Here is a 26,959-nt window from a genome sequence, read left to right as displayed (position 1 = left end):
AAAATAATAATAATAAATGTATCTATCTATCAGATCCGTATAAAGAAATAAATAAGAACTTAAGTCTTTCCTTTTATCCTGCTCTACTAGGAAAAATAAAAGTGAGCAAAACTTCAAATATTAACAATCTCATTAATGGAATATTATTTTAAAAACTGAATAATGTAGACAATTATTTAACACTTTGAGCTATGGGTCACCTGTACTGGAAACTTAATGTTCATGAACCAAACGATATCAAGCATGGACGCTTTCCCAGGACGGTGTTTTCGCGGTGATCGAAAGTTGTGTTACACATGACAACCGTTCGTGTTGGCTGCATCACTAATAGCACACAGAACATCAGATACAGAAAAGAAGAACATTTTTTAAAGTTTAATCCCCAGAAATGGCAAATAACCAAATTAGTCAAAAAAAAGAAAAAGAAAAAACAAATATGTGCGAATTGAAATTTCTTAATGAGTGCCCCTATCCTGTTACTGAAACTACCTATTTGTGATGCAAACAATTTTGATAACCCTCCAACAGATTCCATTTAATTTCAAATAGGAAACAAAAACTTACTCCATGTAATCAACTTCAATGTAAAAGGAAGCCTACATCCATTCAGTTAATAAGGCATCTCACCAACATCGGAGATGCCTAAAAGAATTCAGTTCCAAAAAATTTGCCTTGGGAAACTACTAAAAATGTTTTAGGAAACAAAAAAGTTCCCTGGTTTCAGAAAACTTCTTAAAATATTAACTTTTAGAACCAATTTATGTATACTTATCTGAAGGGGGAGGTTAATGCCTTAGAGCTTGCTTAAAAACATTTTAACTGCCTAATAAAAATAGTAACACTAAAATAATCTAATAACATTAACTAGGAAAAAAAAATCCCTACAACCTAAAAAAACGAAAAACTTACTCTGAAATAAGTACGATTTGTCATATTCATTTCTGAATTCTAACCAATTACTTCTGATAAGGACTGCAACTTTCTCATTATTTTTCCTTATCCCCTTAGGCAAAAAAAAAAAATTCTTAAATAGTTGACTACATGTGGATATATTTAGAAGAACACTCAGGCGGTAGCTGGTGAAGCATTTCCATTATTAATTCTCCAAAAGTGTTTTAAAAGACAATGTACAAAAGCATGCTAAACTGAAATACAGCATATGTAGTAAATTTTCACAAGCACCATGCCTGGTTTCAGTTGTAAAAATATTTAAAACAACCAGATGTGCAGAGATAAATCCCTAAACAATATTATCTGAATATATCTCTAAACATGGACGGAACTCAAGTCAGAATTTAAAACTTGATTTAAATAATGGCTATGCCTTCTTTATAGGAAGCAAATAAAAATTACGTTTTATTAGCTTTAGCAAATGCCTACTATTTTCTAACTTTGCAGCTTCTAAGTGTATGTTATTTTATTAATTTCAAAAACAAAGTTATCTTTATTATTTCAGTATAAATTCTGGAGAACAGATTTCTTAACATGCATCAACAAAAGGCAGGTGGGCCTTATGGAAAACATCAAATAACAATAATCTGCTTTATATGTATTAGTTATTGATAGTAACACATGTATTTATATATACCCACATATACACTATACTATTTATATTGATTTCACCTGTTTTATCTGTTATAAATTGGTATCTTAAAAGGTTTGTAAAACCTGAACATTCTTGATAAATTGAGGTTTTGAGGCAGAAACTCCATCTTCACTACCTTAATGTATGCACCTAAAGAAACTAAGAGTTCTAATCTAGTAATGTTCCAAATTTAATATTACTTGTCCATTAACAAGCAAAACTACCTATTGAAGACATTGTAGAAAGACTATACAAACAAAAAGGGTATTCAACACCGGCCAAAAGTTGACTACTTAGTGTTATGAAGTCTTTTACTTTTAGCTTAAATAAAATATCAGTAGGTTGTCAGACTCTCTCACTGCCTTTCACAAGAGTAATAAACTACTATAAATGTATAACTCCACTATAAGCACATTTTTAAACAAATTAACTGTTAATTACCATTCTAATTACTCTATATACTTATTCTAATTACCTAAAGGTAATGGTAAAAGTACTTTAAGAAAAAGCTCCATTGCTTAATTTCCAAGACAGAATTCTACCAAATTTACCCTCCAAATAACAGAGTTTATAAAAGTATAAAACAAATAAGCATTTAGCATTTTTCCCAAACTATACTCCTCAAAATCAACTGAGGAAAACATCTCTCACTGTATTAAAGTAATAGTCCTAATCTCAGAATCCATTTAGAAGCTAAAAACCTCTGAAAAATATTCAACGAAAAATTCAAGCTAACAAAAACCTACATGCAAGTAAGTTTCTCAAATATCCATTCCCCACATAGGCAACAAAGTCTTCGTAAGTCAAGGAAATAAGTTCTATAATAAATAACCATTATAAAAATGAAAGGCTCTTCTCCTCTACTCCCAGATTGTTATATTTACTTATTTTCCTTGACGATTTTGTATGCCTAAAATTTCAGGGGGAAGGACAAAAATTAGAAGCTATCAGTTTTTATGAGAGATGTATACTAGGGGAAAAAAAAAACACTGGAAAAATGTTGCGCTGAGATCAGAAAGTGTTCCTAAGATACTTATCAGTGTTTTAATGTTTCAAGAACAAAATGTACCTTATCAGTCCATACACACGAATTAAGACTCACACTGAGCTTCACAACACTGTATCCTAATTTACCACATGAAAATTTGCTTTATCTTAAGGTTGAGCTCTGCTAATCATCTCCCAATATAATTTGCAACACGTTATGAACCCTTAATGAAATACCATTTACAAAGAACTGGGAAAACCAGCTCACAAGTTAAAGTGAAAGAGATTTAACAAAACAAAAACAAAAACAAAAACAAAAAAAGGGACAAAATAAAGAAAAAGAAATGAAATTAAAGTAAAACAATAAAAAACAGAGACAGGGCGTCCATCTTCTGCGGTTCAGACTCCGATCTCATTTCCCCAATGAAGATTTCACTTGACGGCAGGTTTAGTGGCATGGCAAACAATGCCTAACTCAGGCAAGTGTAACAGGTCTGCCTTGGCCAGTCTAGTCATCTAATAATGCACAAATATCACATAGAGAAAACATACAAAACCAAATTAATAGTCAAAATCCATCTACTAGAAAATGTGGACATAAAGTTATGACTGATGATTAGGCTGACACCCTTGTTATGTTTGACCGTATCTTTTTCTACGTGTTAACATTTATAAAAAGAAATCTGAAATGCACGCAACAACAAAAAGAGGTCATATTTGGACAAGTATAATGAAAGCATATTTTATTTTGAAATGGCATGTTTTATTAACAAAGGCTAAGGCTTAATATGCATGAAACTGTTACACATCAAATGTTACTTTTACAACTTACAATCTTCTCACATTACTGTCTGCACTAAAAAACAGCAATTCAAAGAAACTGAAAAAACTTCTTAAAATTTTTTCTATGGTTTTTCTCACTTATGATGCTGTTTGTTCAACATCAAGGAAAGGATGCAGTCAGTGAGGTCAACAGAACACTGCTTGCTTATAGCACCACAGCACATCTCCTCTTACAGTACTCCACTGGAATACTTTCCTTTGGTTATTTCACACTCACTCTGCTATCTCTGCTATCTTTTTTAATACAATAATGCACTATTTCTTTGCTTGTAGTGCATAATCAGACTTTTAACAGCTCACTGTGAAATTCTCAAGGTTCCCTAAATTCATCTCTGCTGTATTTAACACAACTAATGAAAAACATATATCTGAATGTTTCACCAATACCAATTGCAGGTTAGTGTTTTAAAATATTTACTTACTTATAAATTGCAATAAAAGTATGCTTAAATTTTTCTGTTCAAAAACGGTAAAACTGTCCAAGTTGTAATATTAAAAATATTAAAAAGGTACATCTGACTGTGCATTTATTCATCTCTATCAAGTAAAATAAACAATAAAAGGGACATCTACATACCCATAATCTTGAACATTTATGACAAAATACAGTAGGGCTTCTCAGATATATGAAAGATTCTATGGGAATATAGCAATTTCCAACCAAGCAACACTGATAAAATTATTCCTTCCAATTAATAAGCTAACATAATAAAAGATCCTGTGTTATTGGTGGCATTAATTTTCTGATATAATTAATATTCCACTTTAATAAACCTTTTACCTGATTTCTTTTTTCCCAGGCAGTTTCTCAGTATGAAATTTCACTACAAAGTTCGTAGAACGAAACCATTAACCAGCTCCTTTCCCACCTCACCAATCTGGAGCTCACTGTAGCCTTACAGATCAGCAGATAAAGATATATTTGGCCAATAATGAACTTTAATCCGTTTTTATCTTCCTTACCTACTCTAACCCCCAAGCATGGGAAAGACACTTCCAAGTTTATCTGAAAAATACTGAGAATGTCCTATTCTGGGACTTCAAAAATGCCAGCCTGGTACTCACTATATTATATATATAATAATGATCTCATAGTAACAATTAAGATAAATTACCTTAAGAGTGTACTTGAAAGTATAAATTACAAATATTTTTCTTATAAATATCACTTAACCCCAATTTGCCAAAATGTGTACATTGTTTTCATTTGTAATAGTATTAATATTGAACACACAGGGTATATGCTTAATTACACATTTAAAGTAATTTCCCATATCAATTTTTTTTTTAATTTCAGAAAGCTTTCTTTGCAATCTGCAAATTGACTACAGAAAGCCAAAGCAAACCAGAAGCCAATTTATGAATGTTAAATCGTAAAATCTCAAATGTACATAAGTCATAAATTAACCATTTTAATAATACTATTAGGTAAAAATGTTTACCTTCTCCAAATTTCATTCTTACTTTCACACACACACCAAGAGTATTGTCTACTTGCCAATCTCTAGGAAAGCTAAAGGCAATAACAGACAGGACAGAAATTAAAATAAGAGGAAAAAAGTGAGATACCAACCTTCTGCACAAGGAACAACTATCAGAGCTCTGTCAATAAAAACCGTGTTAGTTAGATGCTGGGCCACGCCAACACTTGATGGATCACGAAACTTAACATAACATACTTTGGAGGAAAAAGCAAGAGGTGCGTTGCTGCAAGATAAAAAGAAAAACAATTGAACTAATAAACATTTGCTTGGTTTTATCATTTTCACTTAAAATTTCTTTCTTAATCTTTACATAATCTTACGAAATTAAGACTTTAAAACTTTTTGTTGTTAAGGATCATTAACACATAAAATAGTGAAACTTAGTCATTTAATGGTGATTTGTCTACCAAGACTGAAGGCAATCGAGGCAGGCCTATTGCGTTACTTGTAAAACTTGGAACTCGAATCAATCCTTAATCCGAGTGAAATGTAAAAAAAAGGTAATTTAACCCAAAAATTAACTCAAAAAGTGTATCATATGTAAGCAAAAATCCCTTTATAAAAGCTCCAATCCTCAAGATTTCAAATTTTATCATCATTCCAACGCTTCTTAAATGGGTTTCCCAAGCATTTAGATGACTAAACTTCACAACAGTCTTAGAAACAATCAGGTAAGATGGAATTTAAATTAAGGTCTTTTGCATACACCAGAGCTGTACAGTGATATGGTTTTCCAGACAAAAGATTTTACAAACAAAATCTTACATATTTTATAGGCAAAACAGCATAGACTCTAATTGGTCCTACTTGATTCAGTTCAACCCAGGCAGGCCTATAGTAAAAATGAACCAGACAGCACAAATGAAAGGAACCTTTCCTAAAATGAATACATCCTGTTAGATTCGAAAATACACTATCCTCATGGATAATCATCTTGTCAGCCTATCCATAATTACTTTTCATTAAAATCTGTAATTGTTTAGCAGGACGAAACTAAGTATATATGTAAACTGTAACACAGATTTTATCCTAAAATCTATTTGAAACATTTAAGATTTTTCACACTAAAAAAAGAGAGATCACTTGAAAAATACATGACTTAATAGTCAGTTACTTTTGTTTACAAAACAGGAAAGAAAACCGACTACAATCCTGGAACTAGTAAATGGCAAAGTTAACATCTAACATCTAATCATCTAATTCCAAACTTCATGCAACTGTAATCATTCAACTAATCAAGAATCTTTAAACCATTCTGATATACTATTAAATTAGCAATTCCACAGTCATTTTTAAAATCCAAAAATCCAGATTTCTTTGTAATTCTTCACGTTCAGAAACAAATCCATCTTTAAACAACATAGAATAACCACATTAATAATGGTTAAATTTATATACTTATGCTATTAACCAAACAATGTGATAATAAAATGTATCTGCATTTAGAACTTAAAACTATTAACATTATTAACACAATTAGTAAGGCCAAAGTTGAAAATAAAAGATGTACCTCTTAGCATCCAACTCACTTCTGCCTAAGGGCAACCAATTCAGGATTCACATCAGCCCTCACCGAAAATCCCTCCTTACCCAACCCAACACCTAAGACAAATCAACTTGTGTACTGACACTGAGGTAATCATATCCACATCCAGACTTAACTCACCACCTTTACATGACCAAATCGCCAATTCAGGCCTCTTGTGAGCTCTAGACTCCCAGGTCCAAGTGCCTGCTGGAATATTACACCTTGACGGTCACTAAGTAAGTCCAAAATACATTCATCAACCTCCTTCCTTACCAGTCTTGCCCTCTGTCCCCTATATTCCATATCTCATCATATTACCCAAGTCTGAAAGACACCATCATATTACCCAAGTCTGAAACCTAGGAGTCACTAGACTGACCGTCCTAAGCGCTGCCCACCAACTACTTCCAAAGCTCTTTCCAGGTACACAATAAAATTTCCTTTTTCTGTTCCTTTAAGTTAGGTGTGGCCATGTAACCTGCTTTGGTCAGTTAAATATGAGCAGAACTAACATGTGTCACTATTCTGAAGAAGCTTTGAGAACCACTATTTGGCTCTTTTCCTCTGCCACAATGACTGGCAACATTCAAAAGATGGTTGGGACTCATCAACTTCATCCCAGAATGAATAACCACAATGAATAAAGTTCCCACCCCCACGAATTTAGTCTTAAAAATAGTATTTTGTCAGCCAGGCAGGGTGGCTCATGCCTGTAATCCTAGCACTATGGGAGGCAGAAGGCAGGCAGATCACCTGATGTCAGGAGTTCGAGACCAGCCCGGCCAACATGATGAAACCCCATCTCTACTAAAAATACAAAAATTAGCTGGCTGTGGTGGCACACGCCTGCAATCCCAGCTACTTGGGAGGCTGAGGCACAAGAATCGCTTGAACCCGGGAGACAAGAGGTTGCAGTGAGCTGAGATCACACCACTGCACTCTAGCCTGGGCAAGAGAGTGAGACTGTCTCTCAAAAAAGAAAAAAAAATTGTCAAACTACAAAGATTTGAAGTTATTTCCAAAACTCTACTTATTCTAACTGAAAAATTATCCTTGACCTTTCTGTCCTCCTCATCCAATTGGTCAATAAATCCTGCTTAGAGTACCTTCTAAATATTTGTCACATTAATTTTTTCATCATTCTCATTACCAATGCCTTAATTCAGACCCTCATCATTTCTCATATGGATTACTAAACAGCCCTTAACAAATCACACAGCACCCAACCTCAAATCCTTATTAATGGTCTTCCACAAAAACTCCCACAGTGATCTTTCTAAACACTAAATTTCATTGTGTCACTCCACATATTAAATTTCCTTAAAGTACTATTCTGTTCTTGCCTCATCATGTAAATGATGATAACCAAAAATTATACCTGTGGTTCCAACAACACATCACAAACATAAGGATCTTCACATATGTTGTTCCATTTGGTTATGGTATCCTAACTCCCATTTTGAATGCTAATTCCACTATTCTTCAAGGCTCAAATTTCCAAGTCTTCTGGTAAACCATCTTAAGATACCACAATCATTAGGTACAGCCTCCTACATGTGCTACCAAGACGTTCTATACTGCTTCGGCACAGACCTTAGCATGGTTTCCTTATGTGAAACCCTCAACAGATCCTGTAAGCTTCTCTAGCCACAAGTGATTAGTCACCAGTCTCAAGGGCCCATTTCCCTGGCTGACCAGCAACCTATAATTTGGGAAGTCATGCTCAACCAAATGCACTAGATCAATCAATCAGGTTCTCTCTATTGGGCTGGAAGGTGATTTACAGTAAGCTGTAAGCCAAATGATGAGTACAGAATAGGTATGCAAAGAAATAGAGTAGATAGAAATAAACCGAATTGATAATAAACACTGGAGAGAAAGAAGCAGACAGTCATCTTGATTGCTGATAACCTTTCAGTTCCCAGTCATAGTTCCCATGAGGCCTGGCTGTACTACAATCTTTATTTTTCAATGTAGTGAAATCTTTCTTTTTAATAATAATGTCTCTTCTTGATCTACCTTGGGTAACACAGTTTCTGTCCTTTGCAACCGAAAGCAGTCTATGATTACAACAACCTACTAAAGCTCTAGCAATTCCAACAAGAGTAACTCTTTTGCCTCTGAAACCTTCAAGAGCCTGACAGTCATCACTGAAGCAACAATTCCTAAATTGACCAATCCTTTGGTGAAGGAATGTAAACGTAAGAAAGAACTACTGAAAACTAAAACCACATTTCCAAATACCCCTAGTTGAAATCTACTTCATTTCAAATTTAAAACATCACAGAAATATGCACTCTGAGTCTGGATTGTAATGTAACTACATGAAGATATGCCACCAACATTTCACAAGCCTGGAAACTGGTTAAAAAAAATGTTGGTCTCTTCTGAACAGCATTATCATGGAAGTATGGATACTAGGTATGGCTACTCCACTAATTTAAGCAATGTTTTTTGTTTGTTTGTTTTTGTTTTGAGACAGAGTCTCACACTGCCGCCCAAGCTGGAGTGCAATGGCGGGACCTTGGCTCACTGCAACCTCCGCCTTCCACGTTCATGCGATTCTCCTGCTGCCTCCCAAGTAGCTAGGATTACAGGTGCACACCACCACACCCAGCTAATTTTTTGTATTTTTAGTAGAAACGAGATTTCACTATGTTAGCCAGACTGGTCTTGAACTCCTAACCTTGTGATCCGCCTGCCTCAGCTTCCCAAAGTGCTGGGATTACAGGCGTGGACCACTGCACCCAGCCAATTTTCTTAATTTTCATTTCCAATTACCTTCCTTAAAATAGAATAAAGATCAACTTACATTTACTTTATAAAAATACAAATATTTGGAATTTTCAGGAAAGGTAACACTATTTTATTTTGACCATTATAAACTAAAATTATTACAGTGGCAAGCCAACATACAGACAGCTCATCAAACAAATGTGTACTTGCTTGTGCCCAGGAGTTCAAGACCAGCCTGGGCAACAGAGGAAGACCTTGGGGAAAAAAAACAAATAAAAGGGGGTGACATATTCCATTTGGTCTAAATGTATGTATCTATAGAAACAAGCAGGCCAGGCACAGTGGCTCACATCTGTCGTCCCAGCACTTTAGGAGGCCAAAGCAGGCAGACTGCTTAAGCCCAGGAGTTTGACTCCAGCCTGCGTAACATGGTGAAATCCTGTCTCTACTTACTAAATAAATAAATTAAATAAATAAAATTTTTAAAATAAATTTTAAAAAAGAAAGTAGCAGTACCCAAATTTAGCAGATTTTAGTTTGATCTCATTTGTTGACTTAAGTTTTGGTTTTTTAAAATACAAAATCTTACCAATTTTTCAAAAAAAATTAAAACTTCTCACTGGGTAGTAAATGCAGAAACCAAAGAACCAACTTTTTGGGCATCAATTAAATTTCTTGGCCCTAATGGGTTATTTTGTCTTTTATTAAACATAATAATAGCACTATACAATATTTTTAAAGCTAATGAGGTAATAATATGTCCAATATTTTATCAGTACATTAATATATACATCCTTTAGAGGACAGAGGACCTACCAAAAAAGATAACGCCAAAACATGAGCAAAGCATACAGTATCATGTACAAAAATATTAGTTGGTGCATTATTTATAACAGGGTTTCTCCACTGGGCTTCAGTGGCCCTATGGATTAGCACAATTCCTCCTGCTTAAGACTACTTATGCATTGCTAACATTTACCCACTAAACGCCTACAGGCCCTCCAATCATTGTTGACAATCAAAAATACACACCTACCAATGTTTCTAGCTAAAATCCACTAATTTGAAATACCAAAAAAAGCAATCAAAATATCCAACAATAGAATTTCAAAAACATACAATACACTCAGAAATTACTAATCTCTAAATATTATTACTATAAATAAAACAGCAATATGGAAAATGCTTATGACAAATTAAGTGAAAAAAGTTCAAAATCACAGTGTATGATTCCTTTGATTACACTATATTACATATGTTACATAATGATAGCACTATACAATTATTTTTAAAACCAATGAGGTAATATGTTCAATATTTATTAATGCATGTGAAAAGGACTGCAGGGAAATACATGGAAATGGAAAGAAGCTTTGATAGAGTGGTGGGATCACAAGTGCTGTTTCCTTTTCTCTATTTTCTATAAAGTGGTTTTAGTGGTTATTTTTTTTTTAAACTAAATAAACTTAAATAAGTAGTTGACAGATTTTTCCATTCTTTCTTAGAACTTTTGAAGACCAGAGAAGTGAAGGAAATCAAGCAAAAAAAATTAACACAGGAAAAATATCTAGTGTAACAAATCAGGATAGGCTTACCCCTCAGGGTTTAGTTATCTGAAGGGGGTCACGGGGAACTTACAGGGTGCAGATAATCCTGTGTGCTGGTTATACAGGTATATGTCTACTTTGTAAAGATTCACCAATCTGCGCTTACCATCTGTGCACTTCTCTGTAGGTACATTAAACCTCAAAGAAAAATTTACCGAAAAAACAACAAGGATTTCTTACTTGTGTAAGGAAGTTTTCACAAGCTGTGAGATTGATTTATCGTACAAAAAGTTAATAGTAATTCTACATATTTATCAACTGGCAGCACAAAAACAGGATGACAAATTGCAAATAAAAATTAATGCTTACAGTGAATGTTCACAAGAATTCCCTAACCTTAAAAAATTCTTAACGTTTAAAATATAAAGATGAAACTCAACCACTGCATCATGCCAAAAGAATTAAGTTTAAAATCTGAATTTTCATACTAGCAACTTAAGTCATTTTTTGTTTTTAAGAGATAGGGATCTCAATATGTTACTCAGGTTGGAATCAAACCGTGGGCTCAAGCTATTCTTTCACCCACCACAGACTCCTGAGTAGCTGGCACTATAGGTACACACCACCACCCCTGGCTCAATCATAAAATTTAAATGAGAAACTATTTTCACATTCTATTACTGTATTTCCAATATACTTGGAAATATATATATGGAAATAAATATATGAATATATTTCCAATTTTAAAACGATTTTCTACTCAGTTCTAAAGATGTCGTAAAATAATTTATGTGACACTGTAAAACAATATATTTTCAATACAACTACTACTATTGCAATTTTTATCCATTTCGGTCCAAATCTGCAAACACGTCTTCTAATATAAGGACCAGGCAATGATAACTTCATTACGAAGCAGAAAACCTGTGAATAAAGCATGTTAATATTGCTTTAGAACATGAATGAGGGATCTAGTATCGCACTTACGGAAAAACTAGTTAAGGATTTTGCCTGGCCTATATACGTTACATGTGTGCAATAATTTTGTTTTATGTGTTACAGTTTGTGACACACACTACCGTAATCTTCCATATGTTTAAGTACTTTTTATTCTCTTTGACTTTTAAACTCCAAGTAATAACACCTGATTTCAAAAAAGTAGCCCATTACTGTCAGTTAATAACTGGTAATGTGTTGTCACCCAAACCCAGGTTTCAACCAAATAAATGTTATGTTGATAATGAAGAACATTCTGCAATATATTTCTTCTACCTATGAGATACCTTATTACCACAGCCTTGAAAGCAAGATTTACAAAGGTTCATGTACAAAATATTTTACTGATTGATTCCAATACCTGCAGGATACAGCACTCACCCCAAATAATTCTCAATTATTAAGAAATGTTCTGCGAGCTTAAATTGAGATGGCTGAAAGCATTTCCAAAAGTTAATTAAAGCAATAATGCCATGGTTAATCAATCAAAATGTATGTGCGTGCACTTATGCAGTATTCTCGTCAAAAATGTACTACCTGAATCTCGTCATGAAGAAATATAAAGAGAGAGATACATATATGCACATATCTCTATATATCTCATCTATATAAACTCAGATTATGGGTCATTTTACAAGACAAAATGAACTACAGAACAAAATGTCAATGTCACGACTTTCAAATGTTTTAAAAGGTGACGGGACTGTACTAGATTAAAGGAGATAACTATTAATACATGGATTACTTGGCATATTCAAGGGAGACAGTATACCTAATTATATACTACATCAAAAACAGACAAAAAAGCATTATTGGAATAACTGGGGAAATTTTAATAATCAACTGTAGCCAAAAAAAGACAAAATGCTCGTGAAGGGAACATGGATGTTCAATGTATTACTCTTTCAACTTTTCTGTATGGATGAAATATTCCAAAACAAAAAGCAGACAAGAAAAACTTAAAAAGTAAAAAATAACCACACAACTTTTACATAGCTATGCAGCAGCACTGTTACAACCTAAGATAGAAAACTAAACAAAAACAGGTCTAAATGCATCACTAGGAAATAAATCAATTTCTTTTTTAAAGAAAGAAATCTTGGGTAACAATTACCCCTTCCCTCAAAGGATTTTGATATAATGAACAAAAAACAGAGGATCTTAATACTGTAAGATCTACTATCAAAAAAAAAAAATGTTTATGTGTGCAAGAATGTGAACAACCTGCAAACCCCTTGCGAGTTTTCTAAATAGATAATATCGTACGAGGGAAATTTTACCATTCCAAAATACACCATCTGGGAAGTGGCCGCGAGCCGTGAATGCCAGCCAAGATCTGGATTTTAAATGTATACGGCAGGGATAACCCTGCACCGACTGACACTTTTTCTGAAAGCTCTGGGACAGTGTGACCTTTCAGGAGGAAAATTTAATCTGTTGCCAAAACGGCGAACAGACATATCTTTGGGAACATGGATGCGCTCGGTTAGATAAATCAAGATGCTAAGTTTTGTGTGACCGTCCTGGGAAACAAACACAGCCCCAGTTCCATCTTGTCATCAGTAGCAGGCTTTCTCGTCAGCAAAACGGCCTGACACCAAGGCCTTAAAAACCGGACAGTGGCTCACGCGCGGTCTCCGCGGTTTTCAGAGTGCAAAAACGCGATGAGGCGTTTGCCATGAGGGCTGTTCCGGGCCCACCTGCGGCCATCTTAAGTTCGGGGGGAAATGAGGAGGAGGGGGCACGGAATTCGAAGACCCATGAGCTAACACAAGTCCCGGAGGCACGGAAAGGGCAACCATTCTAAATCCTTGGTAAGGGCTCCGTGCAGTAGTTAACCCCCCAAATCCGACTAGTAAGGAGAGCCGGACGGCGGAACCCGGTGCCGTAATCAAATATGGGCACTAAGGTAAGCCCGGGCGATCACGTGACACGCACCGCGCGCCCGCGTCCGCGCTCTCCCCCACGCCTCGGCTCCCGAGGTCTCTATGGCGCCCGCGCCCCTCCCCCAGCCGAGCTCCAGCACTTACTCCGGGGGGTAGAGCCGCAGCTCCTCGATTTCTCCTAGGAAGGAAAAAAGCGTCCGCATCTGCTCACTGGTCACCGCCGACGACAGATTCGTCACCTGAATCACCGACGTGGGGGTGAGGCCGAAGCCTAAGCCCAAACCGAAGCCGCCGCCGCTGTTCATCCCGACCCCGCTGCCGCTGCCTTCCCGCTCCCCAACGTCTACGACGCGTCAGCGACGGAACCGGGAAAGCGGAGAACGCGCGGCCGCGAGCGCGCTCCCGCTGGCGAATTCACAGCGCCGGGCAGATCTAGCCGCCCATTTCACAACTCCCCTGCTCCCGGGGCTGCGCGCGCCAGCCGGAAGCGTCGCCCCGGCAACCCGGCGGGTCTCGCGGGGCTGCGGCTTCCTGCTCCTGGGTGCCTGGGGCTGTTGCTGCTGCTGGTTTCTCCGCGAGTGTTTTGTTTATCGGTGTTTTTGTTTTCCCCAAAAGTCGATGCGAATCTTGTGCTCCTGTCTACCCGGTTCCTTCCGGTCTCGGACTGGGAAACCAAGCGGCCTGGCCTGCTGGTGCGGAACTGTAAAGGAGGAATGACTCTTGGGTAACACAGAAAAACACTTGACCAAACTATAGGGCATCCTTATCACATACAGGCAGCACCCCAACTCCAACTATTTAAAAAAATTGGCAAGCGTCCTAATTGTGAAAAAAACAAAATTTTACAAAATGTGTAGGTTCAGGTTGAATTAAGGAAAGAGGCAGTAAGATGAAGGTTTATAACCTGTATTTACTCGCTCTTTCCACAGGTATTGATGTTTATTGAGTGCTGTGTCCCAGGCACTATGAGGCAAGGGCACGTAACAGACAGTTACAGACAGTTCACATAGAACTTGCAACCTAATGAGAGACAACAATAGTGAGTCCAGGGCAGCTGCTCCCAAAATGCCCTCCGCAGATCCCTAAGGGTACCGAGACCTTTTCAGTGGGTTGGCAAGGTCAAAACGATTTTCATAATAATATTAAGAGTTTGTTGACCTTTTTCACTTTGTTGACATTTGCACTAGTAACGTGAAAGATTAAACTGCTGACACCTTAACAGCAATCAAGGCAGTGGCGCCAGTCTGTACTGGTAGTTGCATTTTGTATTCTTCACATCATACAACATTTCAGGTTTTAAAATATGCTAGTTTCACTTTAAAAATGTCCTTCATAAAGAACTAAAAATTATATATATATTTTCAAATCCATCCTTGCATACACGTCTTTTAAAGAATATGTGTGAAAAAATGGAAACTACTGCCGCTACGTGCCCAAGTGAAATGGTTGTCTCCGGAAAAAGCACTAGTGTAACTCTGAATTTTCACGGGAAAATACAAATTTTGTTACACCTGTATCCACCAACTTAAGCTTGACAGCTTTCCAGTAGTTAGAGACTTTTCTAGTAAGAGAAGCATGATATTAACAACATATTTTTGACATTATATAATGAAATATGTCAACATTTTTGTGATTTTTACAACTTAGTGGACACCTATTTTTCAAATGGCCAGTGGGTGCCGTTACAAAGGCAAAAAGATTCTGGTATGTGCAAGATAGACTGTTGGATTTCAGTACTTAATTGAAGTGGTTTCAGATTCAGTCCACACTGCAATGCAGGCTAAGAAACTACCACATGTAAGTTTGGTACAGTATCAAAGAATAATATCTAGAACTACTTGGAAAGGCTATAAAATAGTTTTCCTTTTTCCAACACCTTATCTTCATGAGATCAGATTTCCCCCATATATTTCAACCAAAACATATCACAACAGATTGAATACACAAAAAACTCACGATCACAAAGAAGGAAACGTCAGACACTGGTCTACTTGAGGGTGGAGGGTGGGAGGAGGGAGAGGAGCAGAAAGTTATTGAGCACTGGGCTTAATACCTGGATGATGAAATAATCGGTACAACAAATCCCATGACATGAATTTACCTATGTAACAAACCTTCACATGTAACCCTGGATCTACAATAAAAGTTTAAAAAAATAAAGAATACATACATAGGAGAATTCAGCTGTCTTCTATTAAACCAGACATTAAAAAGGTTTGAAAAATGTAAAACAATGCCACTCTTCTCACCAATGTTTTGGGAAAATATTTTATCATAAAAAAGCATCATTTTTGCCTTAGGTCTCAGTTTCTAAGGAAAAAAATGCATTATTTATATTAACAAAATGGGCTTATAATTATTTTTAAATGAATCTCAAAGTACCAAATTTCTCAGGTTTAATTTCTAATATGGATAGTAATAAAAGCATTTTAGAGTCCTTAATAATTTTTAAGAATGTAAAGGGACCCTAAGATCAAAATGTTTGAGAATTATTATTACCATAGGGATAAGCGTGGGGGGATTCAAAGCACACAGGAGGGCCTCTTAAACTGAGTTCTAATGGAAGACCCCAGAAGAAATATTGCTTGAGCTGAATATTGAACAAATAGGAATTACCCAAGCAGGGAGGGAAGGAGGAGCAGTAAAGAGCATTCCAGACGGAGCATGTACAATATACAAAGGCAGGGAGGTAAAAGAGAGCTCGAGTGAGGTCCAGAAGATTCTAAGTCTATTATTGCTGGGCTGAGAATGACTAGAGATGCGTGCACAGGAATAAACCTTTATGAAGGATATTATTTGTCGTGGTAGAGGTTGCTTTATCATAAGCAGGAAGACCTTGGAGCTGAAGAATGACCGTGATCAGATTCACGTTCTAAAATGATTGGCCATGCGCGGTGGCATATGCCTGTAATCCCAGGATTTAGGGAGACTACTGCAGGAGAATTGCTTGAGCCCAGGAGTTTGAGACCAGCCTAGGCAACAAGGAAAGACCCCGTCCCTACCAAACAAACAATAACAGCAAAAAATCAGCCAGGCGTGGTGGTGCATGCTTGCAGTCCCAGCTACTGGGGAGGCTGAGGTGGGAGGATTGCTTGAGCCTGGTGGTTTGAGGCTACAGTGAAAAATGAGTTGTGATTGTGCCACTGCACTCCAGCCTGAGTGATAGAGTAAGACCCTGCCTCAAAAAAGGAAGGAAGGAAGGAAAGAGATGACTGTCACTGCAACCTGGAGATACATTGGAAAGGGTGCAGACTAGAGGCAAAGAAGCTGAGTAGGTTATTGCAATAATCTGAATAAGCTATAATGAGGTCTTGAACAAAGGTAAGAGGTAGTAGTGATGGGAAGCAAGGAACAGCCCCAAATTTGAGGATCATTGAACTCATTTGAAGACAAAAGGAATAAAAGCTCTCCACTGAGAAAAATATATATGGGCATACACTCAGTTTTAGCTACAGTTACTGATGCTTTCTGATCCTCCTGAAGTCCAACCATAGATCTCTCAGATTAACAACTAGTTTTGAACAGTTCTCAGACTTCAGTGTGCATCAGAATCAGCACGTCGGCATGTTACAACAAATTGCTGGCCCCATCTCCAGAGTTACTAGTTCATTAAGTCTGGAGTGGGGCCTAAAATTTTAAATTTCTATCAAGTTCCCAGGTGAGCTCCTTCTTGTGGTCTGCAAACCCCATGTTGAGAACCACTGGTTTAGAAGGTTGTAAAAGCAGTATTCTTATTGGACTTAATCTACTCTTGACAGTAAAGCAGAAGGAGGAGTTTAGATTTATGTCTTGGAGGATTAAGTAAACAGTGCATAATTTAGGTCCAAAAATATGAAGGAAGAGCAGCTGTGGGAGGAAAGAGCAGAAAATATTGAGATCCATTATGGACAACATTCTGAAGTGAAATTTAGGAAAGATGTCTAGAACTAAGATATAGCACTTGACTTAAGATTGAGATGAGATACAGATATGCCGGGAACGTTTGTAGCAGGAAAAGTGCTGTGGACAACATTAAACAGACAAATACAACAAACAGCCAAAAAAAAAAAAAAAAAAATCAAGCCACAAGAAAAACTGGGAGGGAAGATAGTCACAAAATGTAAGGGAAGAAAAAGTTTTTGGTTTGAGGGAGGGGGGTATTGTTGTTGTTGTTATAGAAATGAGGTCTCACTATGCTGCCCAGGCTGGTTTCAAACTCTTGGGCTGAAGTGATCCTCCCACCTCAGCCTCCCAAAGTATTGAGATTCCAGGCATGAACCACCATGTCTGGCCAGGAAGAAAACATTTTAATATGGAAAAAGTGAGAAATGGGGTGGAAAGAATGGTGAAAAGTGTCAAATTCTGCAAAGATGACAAGATTAGGGAAAAAATATGCCCACTGGTAGATACACTGTGACTACTGAGACAAAAGCGACATGAACATGTGTGGAGAAGAAGAGGTAGCAGTATCCCTCTATAAATCGCTCAGGGAAAGTTACCAACCCTGGGCCTATCCCAGCTCTGCCACTCTGGCCAATGTGACTATCCTACCATGGACTTCTGAGATACATTTTAAAATTCCAACCTCCATGCCATGTTCTGCTTCCAAACTCTGTAATCATTCACATGGCTCCAATTTTCGTCTGTTTCTTTATCTCCAGGCCTCTTGATTTCATCTGCATGCTGACCTAACACCTTCAAAAACAACATCATAGGACCAGTAATGGCAAAGTTTCAGTGAAAAAAAATAAAAAGAGCTCCTCACAAGGAGGCTCAGGCCCATAAGAGCCAACCAGAAACCAAAAATTCAAAAAACTAAACCCCAGTAAATGAAGCAACAGAAAAAAAAACACGAGAAAGATATACATTACAGATTTTAGGTACTTACCAGACTGAGAACCAGGAGGTGACTTTGGAGAGAGCAGTTCTTGGGTGTACAGGGACAGGAAGAGAATGCTAGAGCTAGGAAAGTATGTAAGATAAGGGTGGGTTGTACGTACAAGAAGAGGCTTTGATGACTGTTAGTCTTCTTGTTTTGGTTTTGAATGAGTGGGATCTGCTATGAATCTACTCTATGGAATCTGAAAGGAAATTCTAATAGTAGGGAATAATTTAACAGTAATTTCAGGTAAGGAAAGATCTGTAAGTAGTCTTATGTTTGAAAGAGGAGTGCTGATTATATTCTTAGGAAGAAAGCTAAATAAGTTGTACTAGAAATAATCAGAAAAAGAGTGAGAACTGTGCATACATAAGTGTGCATGTGTGTGTGTGCATGCACAGGTGTAATGTGTTTTGGAGTAGTACTCTTCCAAAACTGAAGCAGAAACTCTTCAGTACTAAACCACATGACCTTTGCCTTTCAGGATCCAGAACTCTCAATCTGTGATGTCTCTAGTGGGCTAGTTCCGGAACATTATCATTGGCATTACTTTTTACTACTAAAGAAATGACTCTAACTTAAACCGAAAAAAAGTGTACACAATGATGGCAAGGGTATTTCATGGCATGGAAGAAATAATTGCACAACCAAATCTTGATTTGGGATGTGACTAAGGCATGTTTAGAAACCTTAACAGACTTTGACTATGCAAAAGAAAACAAAATATATTACAAGACTAAAGTACCTAAAAGATTTGCAAGAAGAATTGCACAAATGTTAGAAAAGGAGGTGACCAGGGAACCTCTAAGAACTTTGGCAGCAGACATTCATAGACCACCTCAAGTGTGTTGTTGATAAGGTAAATCAACTCCAGTAACACCCAGCTCCTGCAAGCACTGATAGGCTTTTTGTCTCTATCCATACATTTGCCTCTATCTATACATTTGCCTCACTGGAAAGTGTGTATAAATGGAATTATACAATATATAGTCTTTAATGTCTAGCTTCTACCATTGAGCATAATGTTTTTGAGGTTCATTCATGTTGGAGCATGTATCAGTAGTTCATTAATTTTTGTTGCTGAATAGCAATCCATTGTTGAATATTCAACATTTTGGGTTTTATTCATCAGTTGGTGGACATTTGGATTTTTTCCAGTTTTGAGCTATATGAATAATACCATTGCAAACATTCACATACAAGCCTTGTTTCTCTTGGGTAGATATTTATGAGGGGAATTTCTGAGTCTTATGGTAAGTTTAACTTTTTTTTTTTTTTTTTTTTTTTTTTTTGAGACAGGGTCTCCCTCTGTCACCCAGGCTAGATAAGTGCAGTGGCTCAATCATGACTCACTGCAGCCTTGACCTCCCAGGCTTAAGCAACCTAGTAGCTGGGACCACAGACACCTGCCACCACCCCTGGCCTAGGTTTAACTTTTTAAGAAACTGCCAAACTGTTTTCCAATGAGGCTGTACCATTTTACATTCCCACCAGTGATGTGAGAGCATTACGTTTGTTCCATATCCTTACCAACACTTAGTATTATCATCCTTTTTGATTATAGCCATCCTAGTGGGTATGTAATGGTATCTCATTGTGGTTTTCATTTGCATTTCCCTAATGGCTAATAATGTTCAGCAACTTTTCGTATGCCTGTTGTCCATTCATATCTCTTCTCTGATGAAATGTCTATTCAAATATTCAAATGTTTTGTCATTTTCAAATTGAGACATTTATCTTTTGTTATACAGTTGTAAGAGCTCTTTGTAATTCTAGTTGCAAATCTGTAATTTTTGCAATTCTAGTTGTAATTCTAATCTTTGTAATTCTAGTTGCAAATCTGGACATATGACTTGCAAATATTTCTGCCCAATCTGTAACTTTTATTTTCATTTTTTAATGATATCTTTTAAAGAGTAAAAGGTTTTTATTTTGATTAAGTTCAAATTATCAATGTTTTATTTTGTGTATTATGTTTTTAGTGTCACAACTAAGCAATGTTTGTTTAATCTGAGGTCACAAAGATTTTATCCTGTGTTTTCTTCCAGAAATTTTATAGTTTTAGCTCTTATATTTAGGTCTTTGATCCCTTCTTGATTATATTTTGTGTATTTTGTGTCTGGATCTATATATTTTTTTCCTTCATATGGTATCAAATTGTTCTAGCACCATTCATTGAAAAGACTATACATTCCCCCATTAAATTGTTTGGCACCTTTGTCAAAATTCAATTGACCATATGTTGAAAGATTTATTTCTGGACTCTCTTTGATACACTGTCTTACTTACTGTAGTTCTGTTAGTTTTAGAATTGGGTAGTATAAGCTATGCAGATTTATTCTACTTTTCCAATTGTTTTAGCTATTGGGTTCTTTTCACTTTCTGGATCTGCTTGTCCATTTCCTAAGAAACTCCACCAGGATTGTGATAAGGATTGCACTGAATTCATAGGTCAATTTAGGAATAATTGTCATTTGACAATACTGAGGCTTCCTGTCTGTGAATATGGAATGTCTGTTTAGTTAGGTTTTCTTTCAGTATTGTGTTCTACTGGTTTTGCACTTCTTTGTTAAATTTATTCCAAAAGCATTCTTTTTGATGCTATTGGGAAAGGAATTGTTTTTTAATTTTATTTTTGGACTGTTTGTTAGTATATAGAAACCTACAATTATTTTTGTATACTGATCTTTGATATGGTTTGGCTTTGTGTCCCCATCCAAATCTCATCTCAAATTGTAATCCCCACATGTCAGGGAAGGGACCACGTGAGAGATAATTGGATCATGGAGGTGGTTTCCCACATGCTATTCTCATGATAGTGAGTTCTCATGAGAGCTGATGGTTTTAAAGTGTGGCACTTCCTCGTTCGTGCACACGCTGTATCCTGCCATCTTGTGAAGAAGGTGCCTGCTTCCCCTCCTGCCATGATTGTAAGTTTCTTGAGGCCTCCCCAGTCGTGCAGAACTGTGAGTCAATTAAACCTCTTTTTTTTGTTATAAATAAATTACCCAGTCTCGGGCAGTTCTTTGTAGCAGTGTGAGAACGGACTAATACAGTAAATTGGTACCACTGGGAGGGGGGCACTGCTATAGAGATACCTAAAAATGTGGAAGCAACTTTGAAACTGGGTAACAGGCAGAGGTTGGAACAGTTTGGAGGCCTCAGAAGAAGATAGGAAGGTGTGGGAATTTGGAACTTCCTAGAGACTTGTTGAATGGTTTTGACCAAAATGCTGATAGTGATGTGAACAATGAAGTCCAGGCTGAGGTGATCTCAGATGAAGATGAGGAAGTTACTGTAAAGATTTAGCAAAGACACTGGCAGCATTTTGGTCAAAACCATTCAACAAGTCTCTAGGAAATTCCAAACTTTCCCACATCTTTCCTGTCTTCTGAGCCCCCCAAACTGTTCCAAATTCTGCCTGTTACGCAGTTCCAAAGTTGCTTCCACATTTTTGGGTATCTTTATAGCAGTACCCCATCCTTTTGTCCTGAGACCTTGTTAAACTAGTTCTGGTAGCTTTTTTGTTGATTCTTTTGGATTTTCTACATATAGGATCACATTGTCTATCAACAGGAACAATTTTCTTTCTTTCCTTCTAATGTGTATGCCTTTATTTTTTCTTTTCTCATTGCATTGACTAGAACCTTCAGTACAATGTTGAATAGAAGTGATAAAAACAGACATCCTTGTCTTATTTCCAATCCTTGGGGAAAACAATCAGTGATTCACCATTAAGTATGAGTCTAGCTCTACATTTCACTGATGTAGTTTTTAAGACACCATTTAATAGGTAAGGAAATGCCCTTATATTCCTAGGTTATCGAGGGTTTTCATCATAAATTAATCCTGGATTTTTAAAATGCTTTTTCTGCATCTACTGACATGATTATATGATATTTCTAGGATAAAGTCCACGTGATTATGATATGTAATCTTTATATGTTGCAAGTATATAATTTATATGTAAATATGCAATTTATAATATGTTGGCAAAAAAGTGTTAAAATGCCTTATTATCCTTTCAATTTCTGTAATGTCAGTAGTGATGTTCCCTCTTTCAATTTTTTATTTTTTTTGAGACAGGTCTTGCTGTTGCCTAGGCTGGAGAACTGTGGCGTGATCATAGCTCACTGCAGCCTTGAACTCCTAGGCTCAAGATATCTTTCCACCTCAGCCTCCTGAGTAGCTGGGACTACAGGGGTGTTCCACCATGCCCAACTCATTTGTAAAATTGTTTGTAGAAACAGGGTCTCACTATGCTGCCCAGGCTAGTCTTGAACTCTTGACTTCAAATGATCTTCCCACCGTGGACTCCCAAAGTTTCTTTCAATCTTAATATTGATAATTTGTGGTTATTTTTTTCTTTGGTTGATCTAGATAAAGATTTATCAAATGTGTTGATCTTTTCAAATAAGTGACTTCGAATGTCATTGATTTTCTCTATTTTTTTTTTTTTTGTTTCTATTTCATTGATTTTAACTCTGATCTTATTTATTTAATTATTTTTTTGAGACGGAGTCTTGCCCTGTCACCCAGGCTGCAGTACACAATCTCAGCTCACTGCAGCCTCCGCCTCCCATATTCAAGCGATTCTCGTACCTCAGCCTCCCGAGTAGCTGGGATTACAGGAGCCTGCCACCATGCCCAGCTAATTTTTGTATTTTTAGTAGATACAGTGTTTCACCATGTTGGCCAGGCTGGTCTCGAACTCCTGACCTCAGGTGATCTGCCTGCCTTGGCCTCCCAAAGTGCTGGGATTGCAGGCATGAGCCACTGCGCCCGGCCTGATTTTATTATTTCTTTAGTTCTGCTTGCTTTGGATTTAATTTGCTCTTTTTTTCTACTTTAAGGTAGAACTTACCTTGAGACTTTTTGTTTTCCAATATTGTCACTTAAGGTATGTATTTTCCTCTAACCACTGTGAGAAATACTTCATTTATTTCTCATAGTGTTGGGCAAAACTGCTTAAAAGTAGAAGTCTCACCAGAAGCCTATGATACAGGTCCAAATTTCTTTTTGTTATTGATTTATAATTTGTGTTGGTTAGAAAACATACTATGTATAATTTCAGTTCTTTGAAATTCATTGAGATTTGTTTTACAGCCTAGCATATGTTCTATTCTGAAGACTGTTCTGTGTGCACTAGAAAAGAATGTCTATTATGCCGTTGGGTGGAGTGTTTTTAAATGTACCTCAGGTTGACAATGTTGCTCAAGACTTTTATATCTTTGTATGACATTCTGTGCAGTATCCCAGCACTAGAGAAGCTGCCCAAGCTACAGAAGAGTGGTGATAGGCAAGCGTGTACGCTACAGGGGCTGTATTCTGGTGAAACCATGCATTCTACCGGAGCTGCCCAGTGAAAGACACCACAACCAGGAAGGAAAATCCTTTCCTGTTGTAATGATTCTCCAGCGCCTTCTACTGACAAATTTTGACATTTTGCCATCTGGCAAAGGAAAAATATTTAAAGTACTCAGATTCATTCTCACAGAGCTGACATTCAAGGGTGAATTTGAAGCCAAGAGGCAGTAGACTGATAACCGAACCTGCCTCCCCTACGGTGTGTGGCCATTAATGTCCCTGCTATGTTTTTTTAAAAATATTTCTCTTATGTTTTAACTTGCTTCCTAGGTGTTGTCCCTCGCATAACCTGGCAGTCAGCCACTGATCAGTCTGAGGCTGTACCAAAATTCCTAAAGCCAATAGGGTTTCCAGCCCCTATCAATGGGTTTATATGTGAGTTTATGAGTACATTCAAATTCAGGCAGTTTTGAAGTCTGTCCCAGGTCTTAATTCTTACTAGGCCCTCTCAGGTCTCCCCGTACATGCATGCAGTCCACAGTCAGCCAGAGATGTGTGGTGTGGAGAGCTTGTCCAGTCTCTCTTGGCTCTCTTATTGCCAGAATATATCACTATTCTATTTCTCGCTAGTCTGTGGGTCTCCTACTCATCCCAACCAGAACCAGAAACTAAGATTTGTAGAATTGTGGACCCATCCCTTTCACTTCTTATCAGGTTTGCTACTTTTATTAACTACACTATTAGGTGGTGTTTTCTGCCCTTTGCTGCAAATCAAGTCAACCTCCTTTGGCAGTGAAGCTGCCACCCTCCACAGTCAGTCCCACCCTGCTGGAACCTCCATGCCACTGGAGCATGGAGTGGGATGAAAATGGGAGTAGCCCCAGGCAAGAACCCCGCAGACTCCCGCTGCTCGCACCTGAGGTTTAACAGTATTTCAGGAATAAGCACTTCTCAATTTGTCTGCCTTTAGTCAATTTTCCAGAGCGCTTGAATGTCTGGTTCTGACCATTTCATCCAGTTGTTTGTTAGGAGAGCATTTGCCAACCTCTTTACCTCACCATGGCCAGAAGTCCCTGCCACTGGACTTTAAAAGGAACATTATGGACAACTTAAAAGGGAATTTGAAGGGGGCATTTATTCACTTCTGGGAATAGTTTCATGATAAATACTTGTCATTTATATGAGAGTCCCAAGGAGGACCCTGCCATATGACCAAAGCTCTAGAAAGATGAATTGTGGATTTAAATGACACAAATTACTCTCATTACTTGTCAAATTTTCTGTGATTTACAAAGGAAGGAACCAAAGCACAGAGAGTTCTACTCAACTAACATGTGTTGAGCATAGAATGTGTCAGGCATTATTCTCAGTGCTGGGGACACACCAGGGAGCAAAACAGCCCCTGCCTTCATGGTAACATTCCAGCGAATTAAATTCCAGACGCTAAGAAGCTTGTCCAAGGTCACCTAGCCAGTGAGTGATTACTCCAGTCTGTTTGACCCCAAAACCCTTTTCATTTTTCCACGATGCCCCGTCAGTAACAACTCAGGTGGGAATGATGCTTTTCAGTATCAAGTGAACTTTCAACATTTCAACCTTACTTAATCCTCGAAAGAAATCCATGAAGTAGAAGTTTTAATGAAAGTTAATCTGAGGTATACCTGAGTAACTAGATCTTGAATTAGAAAAGTTGAATTAAAAAAAATTGCAAAGTAAATTTCATGTGGACTTTTCCCTTTGTACCCTAAGGGAAGCCAAACTATTCCACAAAACAAACTTAAGTTTCTCTACCTCTAGAGGCAAGAATGTATTTGTTTGAAGCAAAGAAAACCAAGTTAATCACTCTGGAAACAGAAATTCAATGTGAAGTTTTTAGACCTGAGTTTAATTAAGACCTAATTATTTTTAGCACCGAATTATCTAAGAGTTTTTAAAATAAGGAATCGAGATGGGGAATAGGAAAGAGCGGTGATGTTTCTTCTCTAAAAGCAACATTTATAGGCCAGGTGTGGTGGCTCACACCTGTAATGGTTTCACTTTGGGATGCCGAGGGGGAGGATCACTTGAGCCCAGGAGTTTGAGACCAACAGGGGCAATGTAGTGAGACCCTGTCTTCACACACACACACACACACACACACACACACACACACGCACAAATGCTGAGTGTGGTAGCACATGCCTGTGATCCCAGCTGTTTGAGAGGCTGAGGTGGAAGGATCACTTGAGCCCAGAAACATGAAGCTGTAGGGAGCCATGATCTAGCCTGAGCAACAGAGTGAGACTCTGTCAAAAAAAAAAAAAAAGAAAGAAAAGAAAGAAAGAAAACATTTATAAAGTCTGATTACAAAAGTAATATATCTTTGGGCCAGGCATGGTGGCTCACACCTGTAATCCCAGCAATTTCTGAGGCCAAGGAGGGAAAATTGCTTGAGCCTGGGAGTTTGAGACCAGCCTGGGCAACATAGTGAGATCCCATCTCTGAAAAAATAAAAAAGGTAATACATCTTTGATATTTTTAAAAATATATAGAAGCACAAAATAATTCATCTAATGTCTGACCACTCAGAAGATTTAACATTTTGTTGTATATACATTTAGTATTTTGTGTATGTGTATGTATATTTATATTATACGTTTTATATATGTGATATCTAAACAATACTGTGCCAGTCCCCTGGATTGGGTTTTGTCCTTACTGCCCATCTTTCCTCTATTGTCTGTCTTAGCTTTCTCCCTCATTTTGCTAGAGTATATCCCTAGGTAACTTCCTAAAAGAATTTGTTTCACTAAAATTCCTGAGTCCTTATATATCCAAAAATGCTCTCTTTATTTGACAGCTTGATTGGTGCTTGATGGATTGCCTCGGTGGTACAGAAAATTATTCAAAATAATTTTGGAATCATTGCTCCTTTGTTTTCTTTTTTTTCTTTCCTTTTTTTTTTTTATGATCCAAAATGTAATTTATTTATTGAAGTAGTATGATGCATTTTAAAAGTCATAGACATGTAAATGAGATAATTATCATTTTTAAGTGACAGGGCTAATTATTGGTATTAAGATGAATTTTATATTCAGAGTACATATACACCTGTAACAAAAGATTATCTTTCCTTGCAATAATGATTTTCACTTCCTTCTTTTTTTTTTATTTATTTTTTATTATTATTACACTTTAAGTTCTAGGGTACATGTGCATAACG

General features: G+C 37.0%; 1 protein-coding gene across 5 annotated transcripts in view; it reads right to left on the bottom strand.

Moving 5' to 3' along the window:
- The window catches only part of SREK1 (splicing regulatory glutamine/lysine-rich protein 1), a 36,713-nt gene extending 22,657 nt beyond the window's left edge, over window positions 1-14,056 (bottom strand). The window contains exons 1-3 of one of the 5 annotated variants that reach the window (XM_011980365.1): window positions 13,737-14,056; window positions 4,989-5,122; window positions 201-324 (exon numbers count right to left, since the gene is read on the bottom strand). Coding sequence is in view for 3 of the 5 variants with exons in the window: in XM_011980371.1 (XP_011835761.1) it covers window positions 221-324; window positions 4,989-5,122; window positions 13,737-13,897 (399 nt within the window). In the remaining 2 variants the exon portion in view is untranslated. Of the gene's footprint in view, window positions 1-200; window positions 325-1,424; window positions 3,089-4,988; window positions 5,123-13,088 lie in introns of those variants that run through there. The other 4 variants (XM_011980371.1, XM_011980361.1, XM_011980380.1 and 1 more) reach the window with 4 other exon arrangements.
- Window positions 14,057-26,959: the final 12,903 nt, after the last annotated feature.

The sequence above is a fragment of the Mandrillus leucophaeus genome, unplaced genomic scaffold (genome assembly GCF_000951045.1).
Source record: "Mandrillus leucophaeus isolate KB7577 unplaced genomic scaffold, Mleu.le_1.0 Scaffold1042, whole genome shotgun sequence".
NCBI classification, from domain to species: Eukaryota; Metazoa; Chordata; class Mammalia; order Primates; family Cercopithecidae; genus Mandrillus; species Mandrillus leucophaeus.
This window is presented reverse-complemented; position numbering and strand designations above follow the sequence as displayed.